The sequence below is a fragment of the Muscardinus avellanarius genome, assembly GCF_963383645.1.
Source record: "Muscardinus avellanarius genome assembly, chromosome: 4".
Taxonomy (NCBI): domain Eukaryota; kingdom Metazoa; phylum Chordata; class Mammalia; order Rodentia; family Gliridae; genus Muscardinus; species Muscardinus avellanarius.
In genome coordinates, this window is record NC_137789.1 from 102,684,969 (window position 1) to 102,701,614 (window position 16,646).

At 51.2% G+C, this 16,646-nt stretch overlaps 1 protein-coding gene across 1 annotated transcript; it reads right to left on the reverse strand.

Annotated features, from left to right (window-relative positions):
- Positions 1 to 1,792: 1,792 nt before the first annotated feature.
- Positions 1,793 to 10,645, reverse strand: RBP3 (retinol binding protein 3; the record flags this gene model as incomplete). Its single annotated transcript, XM_080694072.1, has 4 exons — positions 1,793 to 2,115; positions 3,564 to 3,706; positions 5,449 to 5,639; positions 7,601 to 10,645. The coding sequence occupies 4 exons, from the start codon at positions 10,643 to 10,645 to the stop codon at positions 1,793 to 1,795; spliced, it is 3,702 nt and encodes a 1,233-aa protein (XP_080550198.1).
- Positions 10,646 to 16,646: the final 6,001 nt, after the last annotated feature.

The following is a 16,646-nucleotide window of genomic DNA, read 5'->3' on the forward strand; positions in this document are numbered from 1 at the left end:
AGAAGGAGGAGGAGGAGGAGGAGGAGGAGGAGGAGGAGGAGGAGGAGGAGGAGGAGGAGGAGGAGAAGGAGAAGAGAAAAGAAAAGAGAGGAGGGGAGAAGAAAGAGGAGAGAGGAGAAGCCCTAGAATTTAAGTATTTAAGCGCTTATAACACCCATACACTTTCCTGGAAATTAATAGGTCTAGTGAAGAAAAGGTAGAGCATATTATATATGTTACTCCTAAAATTCAATATTATACTTAATCTTATTTTAATGTAGCTGAATGAGAAACTACAGTGAAATTTTGCCCATATGGGGCAGAGTTGAGACAGGGTTATCCCAGGGTTGCCCCAAAGAAATCTCTGAAGTATTGGTGGGTGTTTTGGCAGTTTTCCCAGATTCCATAGACCTTGGGGTTCTATGGGAGAGTCAGGGAAGCCAAGGTTGTATCTGGTGCCCTGGGAAATGTTATCTTTGGTAAGCTCTGTTGGTCTATAAGAACCTGGGCACCTGCAGTTTTACCTGACCAGATAGATGCCAAGGCCAGATGACCTGGAAGAGTACCTGTACTTAGAAGTCCTGGGGCCTTGGATTCTGGGACACTGCCTTTGGATGGGTTTTCCCTCCTACTTCCAGCCTTACCTCTACTGAGACTTCAGACAGGGTGTTGGAGCATTCTCACTTCTGAGACCTTGATCACTTCAGCACAGTGGGTATGTATGGTGTCCAAGGCACCAAGCAGAGCTCTCCCCACCCCCAACCACTTTCAGGTCACCCTTGGGCTCCCTAGGCCTATCCTTGGGCTCATTTGATTCAAGTGTCTGAGGGATACATGTGGAGGGCTTGTAGACTTGTGTCTTGTACATCCTGACATTCTCATGCATCTGACACTTGTGTCAGATTCCCTGCTAGGTGTCAGGCAGCAGGAGACTAGGATTGATTGAAACATGCCTGACCCTGAGTACTGCAGAGCATGGCAGGGAGAAATGACCTCTGGGCAGTGTGGGGGCTACCCTAGTGGGGATAGAGTATAGGAGGAGAGATGTCCTTGACCTCTTGGCCTGTGTCATTCTGCACTGGAGCCTCAACCTGCATGTGGCTACCTGGCACTAGACACATGGAGATGTGTTCTAAACTCAAACTGCATGCCATATTTTAAAGACTGTACAAAAACATCTCATTCATCAATATTGCTATACTGAGTATGTGGTGAAATGATACTACTGTAGATATAGTGAGGTAAATAAGTTATACAGATGTCCTTGGCTTATATTTGTTCAATTTATAATTTTCATCTTGTGATAGTTTAGCAGGGTATTAAATGCATTTTTGACTTGTGCTCTTTTCGACTTAGAGTGAGATTTTCATGATGTAAACAATCATAAGCCTAGGAGCACCTGTGGTATTAAAATATACTGTTAAAATCAATCACTTTAAAAAATTGTGGCTACTGGAAGATGTAAAGGAGTACATGTGCCTTGCATCTGTGGCTCACATAGTTTTAACAACAGAGTAGCTCTTGGTGATACTATGAAGATCAGGGTTTGAAGATTAGGAAGCATGGGTTAGGAGATAGATCTGGACTTTATCTCCTCAAAATAACCATGGGAGATTTCATTTGAAGGTGCTGAGCTCCCCATCTCTGGAAGATACAAGCAGAGGAGTGTTGTAGTGGTAAAGCTACCTATAACTCTAAGCCTAACTGGAGCTCAGCAGATCCCTGAGGCTGCAGGCAAGATTCCAGAGGTCCTGCCCACCAGGAACTCTACACACAGAGGCCTTTACTGTGGCCTGCAGGCTCAGGCTCTGCCTCAGCCTCTTAGGGTGCTCTGGAGTGTCTCCTTGGCCCTGGTGAGGGCCACTTCTGCAGGGACGACCATGTGGGGAGTCACACCCACCCCTTCCCAAGAGCTGCCATCAGCGGCCCCCACAGAGCGGGCTGTAGGGATGGTGATGTAGAGGTGAGTGTCATCCACATGGTAGGTCTGTGGTGGCTGGCAGCCCCCACTGGTCACCTCCCCAATGACCAGGGCTCGGCCCAGTCTCTTCATGATGTAGGTAAACTCCTCAGCGGCACCAGCTGTCACACCACTGGTCAGGATGACCACACTTTTCTTGGAGCCATAGCGTTTACCTGGAAGACACAAGGTCCATCAGGATGTCAGGCCCTAGGGCTTCTGCTTTCTCTGTACTATCCAGACCTGCAGAGAGGAGGGCCCAGAATCTAGTCCCATGTGCATGTGTCCCCACTCGACCCCTCTGAGGCTCAGTTCCAGCATCTATGAAACGGGGACCACAACTTGTGCCCAGCTGCAAACAATGTGAGTCCTTTTTTCATCAAATGACAGGAGACCTTGGCTTTTCTGCATTTTCTTCTTCAATCTGGATGTGACCTGATTCCCTTATCACTTTGGACCACCAGAAGAGGCAATTTATGGATTTACAAGGACAGCCAGTGCTCTAGAAAAGCATTGTCCAAAAGAAATGTAACATAACTCAGAACACAAGCCACTGCTGCCATTTTAAGTTTTTCAGTAACTGTTAAACAAGTAAAAAGAAATCAGATGAAATAAATTTTAATCTTGTTTTATTTAACCCAATATATACAAAAGAGGTTCATTTCAAATGCATTCACATGGAAGTGTTAATGGGGACTTTTACTTTCTTTCTCCCCCTCTGTGCCTGAAATAGGTCTTGTAATATGCATGTAATTTGAGTTTTACACTTACAGCTTGTGTTAATACCAAAGAGCTTCAGCCTAAGCACGGGATGGACACAGGTGGTGGTTGGCTACCATATTGGACCCGGAAGTTCTAGGAGCTTATAACCTTCAGATCTGAGTCTCTTTGTAATTCTTGCTTTTGAATATCTGGATTTAGAATTTACCTGGTGCCAAGCTCATTTTACATGTACAGAAGTTGTGGCAAAATGCTTTGGCAATGAAGAAGCATGGAACAAAAATAGTAGGGTGTTTCTCTAGTCAGAGGCACATCCACGCTGACCTCTCCAGGGTCAGATGGGGGCACAGCTCCCTCAGTTTTGCATGCTAGGTTGTGGAGGGACAATTCCCCTAGGAGGGGCCTGAGAGAAAGGTCTGTAAAGCTCAGGTGTGCCTTTGATCCTGGACATTGCTCTGGGCCCACGGTAAGAATGTAGGCCCCATCTCATCCTGAACTTGAGTGTCCAAGCCACATAAGTCCTAGACGTGCCTGCAGGGTTTAGTGATGAGCAGGGGGGCCTCCCAGATCCACACTTGTCCTGCAGGCTGCTGGTCGTGATGTTGTAAGTGGGGCACTTTGGCATTAAACAAAGGAACATGTTCATTTTGGCTCTTTAATACTTACCTGAGTGACCTTAGACAAGATGTAGATGTAATTGACCCTCAATGCTCCCCTCTAGAAAAATGGGCACAATGATACGTGTTTTGCAGAGCTTAAAGGTCAGAGCACCAAGTGCATGGACCAGGACAACAGCTTTTAATTCCTCTAGTTCCTGTGACTTATACCCAACGTCAAGCTAGCTTTCCCTGATTTTCCAGAAGCTTATGGAATGAGATCGGGGAAAGATGGTTTCTCCACGCACCTGCAAGATGGGTGTGGGTCCAGAGTTCACTGACAGAGTCATTGGGTCGGTTGTAGATCTTGTCCAACAAAATTGGAGGGCCTTCATCAAAGAAGTAGGAGCACAGGGCAGAGATGGAGGAGGTGGGGCCACCAATGTTGAACCTAAGGGAATAGACATGGAAGCTGTGTGTGTGGCCCTCCGGGGGATGGACCTCTGCTCTGGAAGGCATCTGGTTTCAGGTGTAGTTCCCCTTCCTCCTCTAGAATTCCATAGGACAGCATTAACTATAACATTTCCACAGTACCAGACTCTTGAGACCAAGACACTTTGTGGCTGAATACTTTTAGAAGATACTGAATACCATATCCCCTCCTCCTCTAATCACATGGTCATACATTGGAGGCTGTGATAAGGTCCTGCAGTTAGGCCCTTGTCTAGAAATTTCACCCAATTATTGACCACGAACTGCCTCATTTGTACTACTACCAGTGAAAGGAGAACATTTGGGCAAACATCATCCGCAGTTGCATTGTGGTAATTTTACAGAACCCTCGTGTCTTAGTTTAGGTATCCTACTGTGGCCCTGAAGGGCTCTGTGCTCAGGTTTGTGGGACCCTCAGGAGTAAGGACAGCTGTGCACATCCCGGGGCATTTAGATGTATCCCATGGTGTGAACTTGTGAAGCCCTGCCTCCCCACATGGGGCTGCTGATGCATTAGGAGCTTCTTTTAGTCAGTGGCCGACGACAACCCAGCTGCCCATGATTCCAGTATCTGAAACTCCAAACCTCGAGGAGACACAAAAGGGTCTTTAAATCATTTACACTTGCAGGCTAGAACTTATCCTCTTTCAAAGATGTGGATGGCACAGTTAATCAGAAACTTAGCACTAGGGTATAGCTTTTGAGGAATAAAATAGTCAGAAGGACCACAGGGACCACAGGAACCCCAGGCTCAGGTTCCAGGGACTCAATCAACCTCTCCAGGATATATTGCCACCTAGTGGCTGCTAAGAACCCAGTGCTGGTTGCTATCAGGTAACTCCTTAGCTGATGTGAAGGTTCATTGTTCCCTAAGCCTTGCTGCATCTCTCAGGCATCCCGGGAGGATGGAAAGTGTCCCCTCCAAGGGAGTCAGCCTTCCCCTCCCCATGCCCATGGCCAGTGTCCAGAGCATGTCCACCAATAGACTCAGGAGTCCTGGGTGGCCCGGGCTTGGCCAGCACCTGTGGATTCTTCTGCTTCTTGCTCTGTCTCTTTGAATGAAACTTGCTGCAAATGGGGCACATTTTTACAGAAGTAGAGGCTAGCTGAAGATGTCCTTCCAACAACCATTTTGTGATGCAAAGAATATATCTGCAATGATAATGGTTCCTTTCCAAGTTCTCTCTGGGACCCTGGCTTTATGATTCTCCTAACCTGGGTTGTTGTGGATTGATTGTGTATATCATGAGGCACAACTACAGGCAAAGGGTTTAGCTATCTCAAACAGGACCATTCCTCAGAATCACCTTAAATGCTGGTTAAGTGTGTAAATTACCCCTGCCCCATGAATTGCTGAGTAGGGACAGAGTGGGCCCAGGTATCTGAACTCTTGATGTTCCCTGACCTCCAAGTCCCAGCTGGTCCCTAAAACCAGATAACCAATTTGGAGTAATTCTTAACCTGAAATATACATTGGGAGCATGGGAAGAGCTTAAAAAGGTTTACTAGTGTTGGAGCCTCACTAGCCAGGAAAATCAGAACTCCTGGGCTAGCTGGCCAGAGCCCTGATAGATAGGCAAGTGGCCTGGTCCCTCTCAGCTGTGCCGTGTCACAGGGTCCTTTTTCTTTCCTGCCATGGCCCAGAGCTCTGGCCATCTTCTGGCAGGTGCTGCAGCCTGTCCAGGAGCCCTGTCCACTGACCTCATGTCGATTATCATGGCGTCTGTGTGCACAATCTTCTTCCAGATGTGCTCCACCAGCAGCTCAGAGACCTGGGTGAGCAGCTCACAGTCCCCAAACATGTCGAACCGCAGGTAGCCGATGTTGTCCTCCAGCACATTTGTGTGGAAAGAAAACTTGATCAGGTCTGCAAAGACTTCTGGGGAAGGAATCTGGAAGAGTTGGAAGTCCTGTCAGCTCAGTAGAGCAGCAGATGGCCGAGCTCTGGGTCTCCTTTATGTCACAAGAAATATTAAAGAGATGGGAAGACAGGTAATATTTCCAAAGGAGAGAAGGGGTGCCAGAGAATTTCCAAAGGCACCTCTGGGAGGCCACCACGTGGGTAATGAGCCTGGGATATAAACCTATGTACAATTGGTCAACTGATTGATTGGCCACCTCTTGGCAGAGAATGCTCACGTCTGCCAACCCCACACCTCAGTGTCCAGAGCTGAAGTTCTGGGCATGGTCTCTCTGACACCTCTGACCTCACCAGACACTTCTCAATGTTCTTCTCCTCCACCAGGGCAGGGAGGGAACACCGTCATCTATACCAGAGCCCGGCCTTGAGCAGAGCATTCTGCAGCCCTTACTGTCACCCTCCCAGTTATCCTGTATAGGAGAGACCAGTATTATCATCTTCAAAGAAAAAACTGAAGCACAGAGAGATAAAGTAGCTTGCCCAAGGTCACACAGCCAGAAAGGCGTGAAGCCAGACTCTGAATCCATATCTAACTTTAAACTGTGACCCCCTTGCTATGCTGGAAAGGAACAAGCTGGGTATGTGGAAAGGAGTCCTGCAATCCCAGTCCAGGCTCCTGCAGCGTGGCTGCAACTCCTCTTCTCTCATCAAGGTTGTAGACAGTAACAAGACTCACTGAGCCGAAGGGCAGGAAACCAGCCCTGCTTGCTCTCAGCCCTCTCTGATTTCAGCTGCCCCTGCCCAGGGTAGGGCCGTCCTGCAGTTTACCCCCTGCCTTTCTACGCTGTCCAGACCTTCAAGGGTGTGGCTGCCCTGCATCAGTGTCCAAGAGCTTAGGTTCCCAGGGTGACCTCAGGCAATGGAGGGTAGGAGTTGCAGGAAGCAGCTCCAGGGGATGTCTTCCACACCTCCACTTCTCAGGGTATTGCCGGGATGACTTCACTCTGCTGTCTTCAGCAAAGCAGCCTAAATAACAAGCCCAGCTCTCTGCTCAGTGACCACCTCCAAATAAGCTGTCTGCACCCAAGCCCCTCCCCCAGGCCTCTTCTCAAGGGGCCTGAGGCAAACACTGCCCCCTGCTTACTCACTTTGACCATGCAGCAAAATTGCCAGCAAGAAAACAATAGGAGAGATGTCTTAAGTGCTGCTTTGGTGGGATGCTTAGGGGATAGTGGGGACACCTGGTGAGTCCCAGGGCCACCTTGGCCACTGAGAACTCTCCACTCAGCCACACCCCCTTACTCCACCTGCTGGTGTTCCCCAAGGCCTTGATGCTGGCTTTCCAGGATTCTGGCTGGCTCTTCCAGTGTGCCCTTGGGTCAGACTGTATACCCAACCAGACCTGCTCCTTCAAGATCCTGCACTCTGTGCTGCAGGGCAGGAGGAAATGGGCCTTTGCATTGTGCCCTGACACCCTGACCTCTCCAGAGCAGCATTCACACTTTATCTCTGATGCTACCATGAGGCTGCAGCCTCTGTCCACTTCCCTGCACCCTTCCCCCTGCTGCTCAGCGTTTCCTCTCTGCTCCCCAACGCATTCACACAAACTGGAAATCCCTGAAGAGATAGGCAGTGGGGATTAGTACAAACACCATATTTCCAGAGCAGGAAGTGACAGCATAGGGATCTCAGGTGATTTACTGGCTCTTTCACTGACACTGACAATAAGAACCACTGTAAAAACTTCATCTTTCTTTCCAGAGGATTTCAGACTGGGTCCCAGTAAGTGGTAATGTTCTATAGAGGTGTTCAGGGATCCCCGGGCAAGGAGAGGGTATGGGAAAACAGGGAGAGGAAAATATGCAATTGGTGAAAATATCACAATGGAAACACGTGCAGAAAGCATTGTCTTACAGCATGAACACTGCCCCGTGCATGTGGATGACTGGCCAACCCACCCCCAGGGCCTGGCCAGGCTCCCTCGTGTCTCACCTGCATGGGCACAATTCCAGGAATGCGGTCCTTGGCATCCTCGGGGATGTGGGCTGTCTTAAGGTGTGGGTCCCCAGACAGCATCTGCAGGTCAGCTCCCAGCATCTCAGCCAGGGCCCCTTCGGAGGTCACCCTGGCGTAGCGGCTCTGCAGACCGCTCAGTTTCGCGGCCATCTTGGCCCCCAGCTCGGGGGAGGCATAGTTATCCGCTACCAGCTTCCCAGCTGTCTGCAGCACTGTGGGCACCTTGGCACGCAGGGCTACTATGTCCTGGGCTGTGGAGAGGGCCTCACTCATGGGCACAGTGATGTCAGGCTCCACACCGGCCAGGTCCCAGGCCTCACCAGTGGTGGCACTCAGGGCCATCTGGGTGGGCATGGAGGCATATAAGGGGCTGCTGCTCACTTGGTAGATACCCACCGAGAGCGCCCCTCCAGCCGTGGGCTCGCCAATGACCGTGGCCCGCTGTAGGTCTTGCATAGTGTGAGCGAAGGCCTCTGCTGCCGAGCCACTGGTATGACTCATGAGGATGTAGAGGTCTTTTTGGGGGCCGTAGCGCTGCCCGGCAACCTGGGTCAAGGTCCATACTTCTGTAACCTTTGAGGTGGCCCTGTCAAAGATGGAGTAGAGGTGCTGGCGGGGCTCTGCCTCAAAGAAATAGGAGCAGAGCAGTGGTACAGCTGAGGAGTAGCTGCCGGGGTTGTAGCGCAGGTCCACCACCAGCGCGGCCGTGTCCACCAGCTTCTGCCACACCAGCCGTACCAGCTGTGGCCCGATGGCCTTCACTGTCTCCAGCTCAGCCATGGCATCGAAACGCAGGTAGCCCAGCCGACCAGGCAGCACCTCTGTCTTGAACAGGGCCTCGATGAGGTAGGAGAGCTCCTCTGGGGAAGGGACGGCAGGGGGCGGCAGGGGCACTTCCTCAGCCACCAGCTCTCCAGGGCTGTGGAACACCAGCAGACGATGGTCCTCGGAGACCTCCTGCAGGTCGGCTGTGAGCTGCGAGGCCAGTGATTCTAAGTCCACAGCCGTGCGGTAGGCCCCCTGGGCCAGCTTGGTTCTCAAGAGGGCACCTGTCCGCCCCACCACCTCTGGCCGTGCATAGTGTGCCTCTAGCAGGCGCCCTGTGCCCTCCACCAGGGCCCCCAGGCTGCGGTGGAACTCCAGCACCTCCTGCGCCCTGTCCAGGGCCTCCTCGGCCAGCACGATGGCGTCTGGTACCACTCCACCACCCAGCCAGCCCTCGCCGTGGTTGTCTATGAAGGTGAGCACTGGTACCGTGAGCACCAGACCGCCATCCGCCGTGTCCAGCAGTGGCACGGTGCACGTGTGGAGCAGGCTGCCAGCGGTGATCTCCCCGACCAGCGTGGCCCAGCCCAGTGACTGCATGAGGAAGGCGAACTCCTCAGCTGCTGTGGCGGTGCGGTGGCTGGTGAGCAGGTATACCCCACGCTGGTTGCCATAGCGTGGGCCAAGCAGCTCCTTGCGGCTGAAGTGTTCCTGTGTGACATTGGTGCGGCGGTCATAGGTGCTGAAGAGGCGCACGGGACCGTCGTTGGGGCCCTGGAAGTAGGACAGCAGCAGGGGCACTGCAGAGGATGGCCCCCCGGGGTTGTGACGCAGGTCCATGATGAGGTGCTCTGTGTCCTGCAGGGGCTCCCACACTTGGCGCAGCACGTAGGGGCCCAGAGTCCCCACCACAGAGGCGTCTGCAAATCGATCAAAGCGCAGGTATCCCACATTGCCCGGCAGCACTGATACCTCAAACACAGAGTCCACCAGGGCCTGCCGGCCAGCCTCGTCCTTGGGAATCTCAGAGGCCGCTACAGGGGGGTCATCGGCTTCGGCCTCGGGTCCAGAAGGGGTTTCTCTGGGCCCGAAAGCCCGCACCAGGAGTCTGGGGTCCTCGGACACAGCCTGGAGGCCAGCATTGAGGCTCGTGACCAGATCCTCTTCGGAGACCACTGAGGTGTAGTCCATGCTGGCCAGGTGGTGCAGCAGGGCTGGCACACGGTCCACCAGTGTGTAGTAGTCCTGCAGGGCCTCCTGCAGGCGGTGGACAACCCCTGGCAGGGCACGGCGCAAGGTGAGGATGGCCAGGGCTTTCTCTAGGGCCTGTTCGGCTGGTGTCCCCACACAGGGAAGCACGCCACTTCCCTCCCATGTCTGGCTGCCTCCGCCCAGGGGCCCCAGTGACCTGGACACGGGCACGGTGAGGAAGAAGTTGGACTGGCCTATCCTCAGCTTCTGGAGGTCCAGGGCACCCCCCTCAGTCCGCTCGCCCACCACGATGGCCCTTCGCATCTGCTTGAGGATGTAAGCGATGTCCTCAGCTACGCCCCCAGTGCGGCCACTCGTGAGGACCACCACATCCTTGTCGGCACTGTACCTCTCTCCCAGGACCTGGGGCAGGGTCCAGATCTCCGTGGTGGTGTTGGAGGGGCGGTCGTAGATGGTGTCCACATGCAGGACAGTGTTGCCTGGGTGCAGGTAGGAGATGACATAAGGGATACCAGAGACATGGCCCCCAGCACAGTACCGGAGATCAAGCACCAAGGCAGAGGTGCCCATGAGCTGCCTCCACACATGGGCCACCAAGAAGCCCCCCAGCTTGCTCAGCACCTCCTGGCCCGGGAGGTCGTCCACCCGCAGGTAGCCCACATTGCCTTCCAGGACCTCGTGGTGGATGTTCTTCTGTAGCCGGGCGAGAAGCTCCTCATCTGTGAGGTTGGTGGCTGCCAGAGATGGCCGGGGAGGCTCCAGGGTGCTGGGCTCATAGGAGATGATCAGGCGCGGGTCGTTCAAAGAGCTCTGCAGGCCAGCTGTCAGCACGTGGGCCAACGTCTGAGGGTCCGAGATGCTCAGAATCTCACGACTTTTCATGGCCTGCTCAATGGCCGCCTGCATCCCCATCAAGTTCTCTGGGAAGCAGTAGTTGTCCAGAAGAACCTTGGCCATATCCAGCACGAGGCTCGGCTGGAACAGGCGTGTGGGGCCAGCCAGGCCACAGAGCAGCATGGGCAAGAGCAGGACCCATTGTCTCATCGTGGGGAACCCTGGGAGGCCTCGTTTCTGAACAAAACCCCCCTGGACCATGTGCAAGGCTGCGTCCCCTCTGCGCCTCAGCTGCCTTTCTCCCTTGTCCTTCTCAGCAGGCGGACAGAAGGTCTGAGGCTCAGCTGAGGACTTGGGGAGAGGCTTCCAGCTCCAGTAAGCCTTTAATCCTGTCTAATTCAAGCGCATCAGCCCTAGGGACCGGAGGTTTGACCCGGAAGGAACATTGTGTCTCATCTTGCTGAGCCATCTCGGAGTAGAATAACATGAATAATTGTTGTTTATTTGGAGTTCTTGCCACATGCCAGGCCCTGTGCACAGTGTTTTATAAACTGACAGTTTCCCCTAGAGTTTTGCAAAGGAAAGTTATTAACCTTCAAATAAACACCTACTATACTGGGTGACCCATGGCTCTGGAATTAGGTAGACCTTCCTTGAGACCTGGTCCTGCCACTGTCCATGGATCTGGGAAGTCATTTGACTTGTGTAGGTTACAGAAGAAAATCTCTGTGAAGTGCCTGGCAGTGCCCGGCAGGTCGGGAGCACTCAGTAGTTGTAAGTGTGCTGTATTTAAAATTATCTCTGTTTTATTGCCAAAGACACAGGCCAGAGGGAGTAAGTAGCTAGTTGAAATACAATATTTCAGGTAAGTGCATGTGTGTGAGGAGCAGTGAGAGGAAGTTTCTGGCACCACAGGAGGCTTAGACCCTGTAGAGGTTGAGTCTGAGGTTGCTGTCAGCCTCAGGGCTTGGAGTTTATTCCTATGTCCTAATGCCTCTGGGGACCAGACAGGCCCTCTTATTGGAATGGACTACTTGGACCTCAGGTGAGCAGGGTGCTTGCCTCCCAGCATCACGGGGACAGTGATTCCAAATCAGATGAGGTTATTCTGAGATCTGATGAGCATTATTTTCTTTACTGAAAGACAACTGTGCTCATTCAGGGCTCAGCTATAGCCTGCCACCTGCAGGGAAAACCCAGTTATTGGAGAACTTGGGTCTCTCATCCCAGACCCTGCATGGAATCTGGGTTATTGTCCTCATCTGCCTGGAGCATACTTGGGAGCGACCCTAGGTGCACTGCTGGACTCTCAGGCTTGTTTGCAAATGACTTGCCAATAACACCCAGAACCCCTTGTTTGTGACCGCATCCAGCTGGGTAGGGCCGTTTTTTTCTTTTTTTAACAGACACAGCTCAGACTAAGGTCAGTCACAAACAGTGGGTGGGAGGGCCTCCTCTGGCCCATCCTATCTGTCACCCCTCACTCATCCCCAGCACACACTTCTTGGTGAGTGGGCATCAGGTGGGATTCAATGTGTAACTCAACAGGCAGCCAGAGACGGTCTCTGGGGAACAAGGGGACTTTCTCCGCATGATTGAGAGCCACAGTTTACTCTCTGGAAATGATTATCTGAGGATGTTTACCAAAATGTTTATGCAGGCTGAAGAGGTCAATTAGCTAAAGCAAACATATTTTTAGTTCATTAGGATTTGTTTAATGCCTAAGTGACATATGGTCACATCACTCTCCCATTCATAGCCAGTGGGAATGAGACTGGTTTGCTCTTAGAATAAGGCTAAGGCTGTGATGCTGTGGACACCCTCTTATTAATATATCTGTGGCACTTCCTCAGGTCCCTCTGGGAAGACTGGGTCTTCTACTCTGTTTCTACCTGGGGTCCCCAACTTTGAGCATGTGGTCCTCTGAGGGCCTTTCTGTCATGACTGGAGACTAGGCCAAGCTTGGGGTAGTTAGGGCGAGGGGGTGAAAATGACTAGGAATAAGGAGCCTTTGGGGGATGTATTATGCAAAGACGTGCTCTCAGGATAGGTTGCTTAGAGCTATGGCTGGGCCTTGATTTGTATGGATGGCCCAGAACCTCAGGAAGAGACGAACAGAACCACAGCCAGATGCAGGTTCCCGGGCTGGATGGCACTTCCTCCTATGGGTATAGTCAAGGCAGGTGGAGGGCACGTCCTATCCCTAGACATTTCTAGAAGACTGAGGTGTCCTAGCCTGCAAATGATAGGGAAGGGTATGTGAGCTGAAGGCAGCCAGCCTTTTCCACCCACCCTGGGGTGTATGTTTCTGGCAGGTGGGAGCTAGAGACTTCAGCTTCCAGCCTCTGCCAGTTGATGGACCAAGTGGGCTACGGAGAGTCCCGCCGGGGTCTTGGAGACTTGAGTTTTGAAGTTGGGATGGGTTTGGGAGATCCTTGTTTGAATAAATGGCCATGTGGTCAGAGCTGCCTAGAATGTGGGTTCAGAAGCCACCCTCAAACATCACCACTCTCTAAGGTAGGTGAGATCTTGATTAGGTGATGTGAAATCTTGCTTATTTGATGGGACCAATTTGTACTGAGGCTTCCTGAGGAGGGGAAATGGAATGGGGAGAAGAGCCCCAGCACCGTAGGATTCAGCACAGCAGTGGTGGAGAGGCAGAAGACACAGGGGTTGTTGAGAGCTCAGCAGAACAGCCTGGCTCAGCCTGTGAGACAATGCCACTGTGAGACTGGGGAAAGATGCCCCAAGAGGCAAGGGCTGCTATGGAGACCTGGAGTACTTAGTGCTTTTTAGGCCCCAGACCTTCCATGGGTCTGTGTATATTTGGAAGAAATGCCTAGACCCAGGCTCCAGAGCACAGTCCTTCAGCTATCTGAGCACATCAGGGGAATTGGTGGTGTATCAGTGTGCTGCTCAGAATGGTCAAAGGAGGAGGACGCAGGACCAGAGCCTGAGAGGCCAGGAAGAAATGGATTGCCTGTTGCAAGATGGATTTGCTTTTTGTGGTAGCCAAAGCCCTTGTCTATCTGTCTGTCTATTTTTTATATTAGTTTTCCCCTCACTGTTTTAATATGAAGGTTTTGAAGCGCTACAGCATACTACTATATACTGTTGTTAAGAGATTAACTTTGCCACATTGAAGTTTTAGGGTTTATTTGAACAATGAGTCGTGCATTGGACAGCTCCAACCCAGAAGTTGGCTCTGCCGAGCCGAGCATAGTGGTGCACACTTGTAATCCCAGCATTTTTGGGATTCTGAGACAGAAGGATTGTGGTTCACAGCCAGCCTCAGCTACTTAATGAGGTCCTCTGCAACTTGATGAGACCCTGTTTCAAAATTAAGAATTAAAAAAATAGGGCTGGGGGTATAGCTCAGAGGTAAAAATGCCCCTGGGTTCCATCCCCAGTACCACAAAAAAAAAGGAAGTTGGCTCTGCCAAAGGAGCCCCAGGGGAAGGCTTCTATAGGACGAATGTGAAAGTAGAACAAGGGAATGATTTGATTGGTGAAGGCTCTCTTTGAGTTCCTGCCTTTAGACCATCCCAGGGGTTAGTTCAAAACAATACGATGCATGACCAGTTTACTACCTGTGATGGGTAAACTTAAATTTTATTTTCTTTTAAGTTAGCTGCTTATAGGAAATAAGTCTGAGTTAGATTTTGATTTGTCCAGTTAAGAAGCCAGGGAGTTAGAGCCATCCCAGTCTAGTGGCCTCACATTTAAATATTTTAACACTGCTGCCTACATTCTCTCACTGACGTTTATTACCCTCTCATTAGCTCACCTCCGCCTCCCTACCCCCTTTCTAGCCCCAAGGCAGTATTTTTTTTTGTACATATTTCAAACTAAGTTGAACTTTGTCTTTACTTCATTGCAATGGATTTTGATGTCAGCGTTTTCTTTTTACTTTTTTAAACCCAAAGAGTAAGTTATAGTCATTTTTTATAAAAATGTGTGAACAATTTTTTTCTAATGGCTTTTCTCCAATCCAACCAACTCTCTTTACTATGCAGTAATAACCACTGAGTGTGTATCTGTCCTCTTCTGTCTTGGTGTCATTGATGGAGACATGCTTATTGGAGCAATATCTGCCCACACACCGGTGGGCACTCTTTCTATGCCACCCCAGAATAATATAGACGTGCTGTGGGACTTCCCAGCCTCCAGAACTGTGAGCCCAATAAACTTCTGTTCTTTATAAATTACCTAGCCTGTAGCATTCACTTATAGCAACAGAAAATAGACCAAGAAGCTGGGTATGATGACATACACCTGTAACCCCAGTACTTGGGAGGCTGAGATAGGAGGACCACAGGTTGGAGAGCAGCCTCAGCAATTTAGCAAGACTCTCAGCAACCTAGGGAGACCCTGTTTAAAAACTTAAAAAAGGGCTGGGGGTGTAGCTCAGAGTTAGAGTACCTCTGAGTTCAATCCCCAGTACTACCAGAAAAAAAAAAAGAAAAAAAAAAAGAAAAGACAACAGACTAAGACACTTAGTGAGGCATAGTTTAAGTAGTTTCTCTTTTTTCCTATTAGTGACATTGTGATAAATATTCTAATTATTCTCAAAAACATGTTCTTAAGGGCCAGGTTTTTTTCTTCTTCTGTGTATACATTCTCAAGCAAATTCCAGTGTGACAAACAGAATCACCTCCTAAGAGCCAGGAAGGAAAATAGGAGCACGGGAGATGGCCAGGATGGTGGCACTGGGGCTGGGGCCTTCCTTACAGACTCTAGGACTTGGTTTTGGAGCTGGGAGAGTGGTCCAAAGGTGGCGAACAGGAAACAGTTTGCAGGTACACTCTGGCTGGAGTCTGTGTGTGGGGAGGGCCATGGTAGATGGATGCTGGAAGATCTGTGCAGGCCTTGAGACACTGCATGGAGATGTCCCTTACCTGAGCAGAAAGAGAACTGGGGCAACTTTCATCATCCCTCACCAACTCCTGTAACCCATACAGGAAAGCCAGTCCCAGCACGTCTCAAACCCCTACTGTGCAGGCATCACCAGCCTTGTCCCCCCAGCTCTGTGGCAGACCCATGTCTCTGCTTGCCACCCTCCACCCAGGCAAAATGGTGGCACCTATTAGTAGAGCTTATAGGGCCCAGGCTCTGGTCTCACATTCAGGAAGGGCCACACATCAGACATTTGACTTTATTTCCAAGGAAAAATTACATGGAGGCACATAAATACACCACTGGGACCGGAAGAAGACGCGTCACCCACTGGGCACATCATCTCACACGCACACAGCCTATCACAGGCCAGGAATCTGTGTCTTCTCCAACTCTAGTAATTGGATAGTATGGCTGCACTGTACTTTTATGTTAAAGTTGTTCATGGATTCCAGGTAAACAGTTACTGCAAACCATTTTTCTTTCAGTATGTGGGGACTGCAACCAATGGGAGTGGCCCAAGTCTCTCTACGCCTCTCTCCTTTGGGCCCTGCTCCAGAGGTCGGCAGGCCTGGGGGTGGGATCTTCCACACTTCCACACTTCCTCGGGCCCTCCAGTTCCACAAGCCACTGGGGGCCAGTAGGAGCTGGAGGAACGTTACCTATGACAGCTGGCAGATGTACACGGACATGGTGGCACCGATAAGGTTCAGGGTCTTTAGAATCCAGGGAGCCCTCACCCAGGGTGGCTGGACATTTAACACATGAGTGCATGTCACCAAGGAGTAAAAATAGGGATGTTTCAAATACCAATCCAAGAGCACATTTAATTTCAGCAAAGTCAAATCCCAGTCCTGTCCTCTGTATAGTCCCTGGGCAGGGGACACCCATGGCTGCCTTCTGCTGAATCTGTAACTGCAGAGCCCAGGCAGCAGGTTGTCCCTCCCAGAGATTGAGTCCAGAGACTGCAAGCGGCCCTGTGTGAAGCCTTGACTGTGTGAGCTCTGCCTGGGCGGTGAGCAGTCCTTCAGCCCCAGTGAACGCCAGAGGGCTGTGATGTGGGTTCGCCTCCTTCTCCATCCTACAGGTGGTTCTGGGAGTGGTTTTTCAGTGACTCAAGAGTGATACTATACTGGCTGCAGAATGAGCATAAGCACCAAATGGGTCGGTCGTGTCTTGGGTGTAATGAGCTGCCAAGTCACACAGGTGGGGCGGGTCCAATCTGTAGCTCAGGCTGTCCTGTTCTGATGCTCTGGCCTCCCAGTGCATGACACTTTCAGTGCAGAGTGACTTGCCAAACTGCACGGGGCACGTC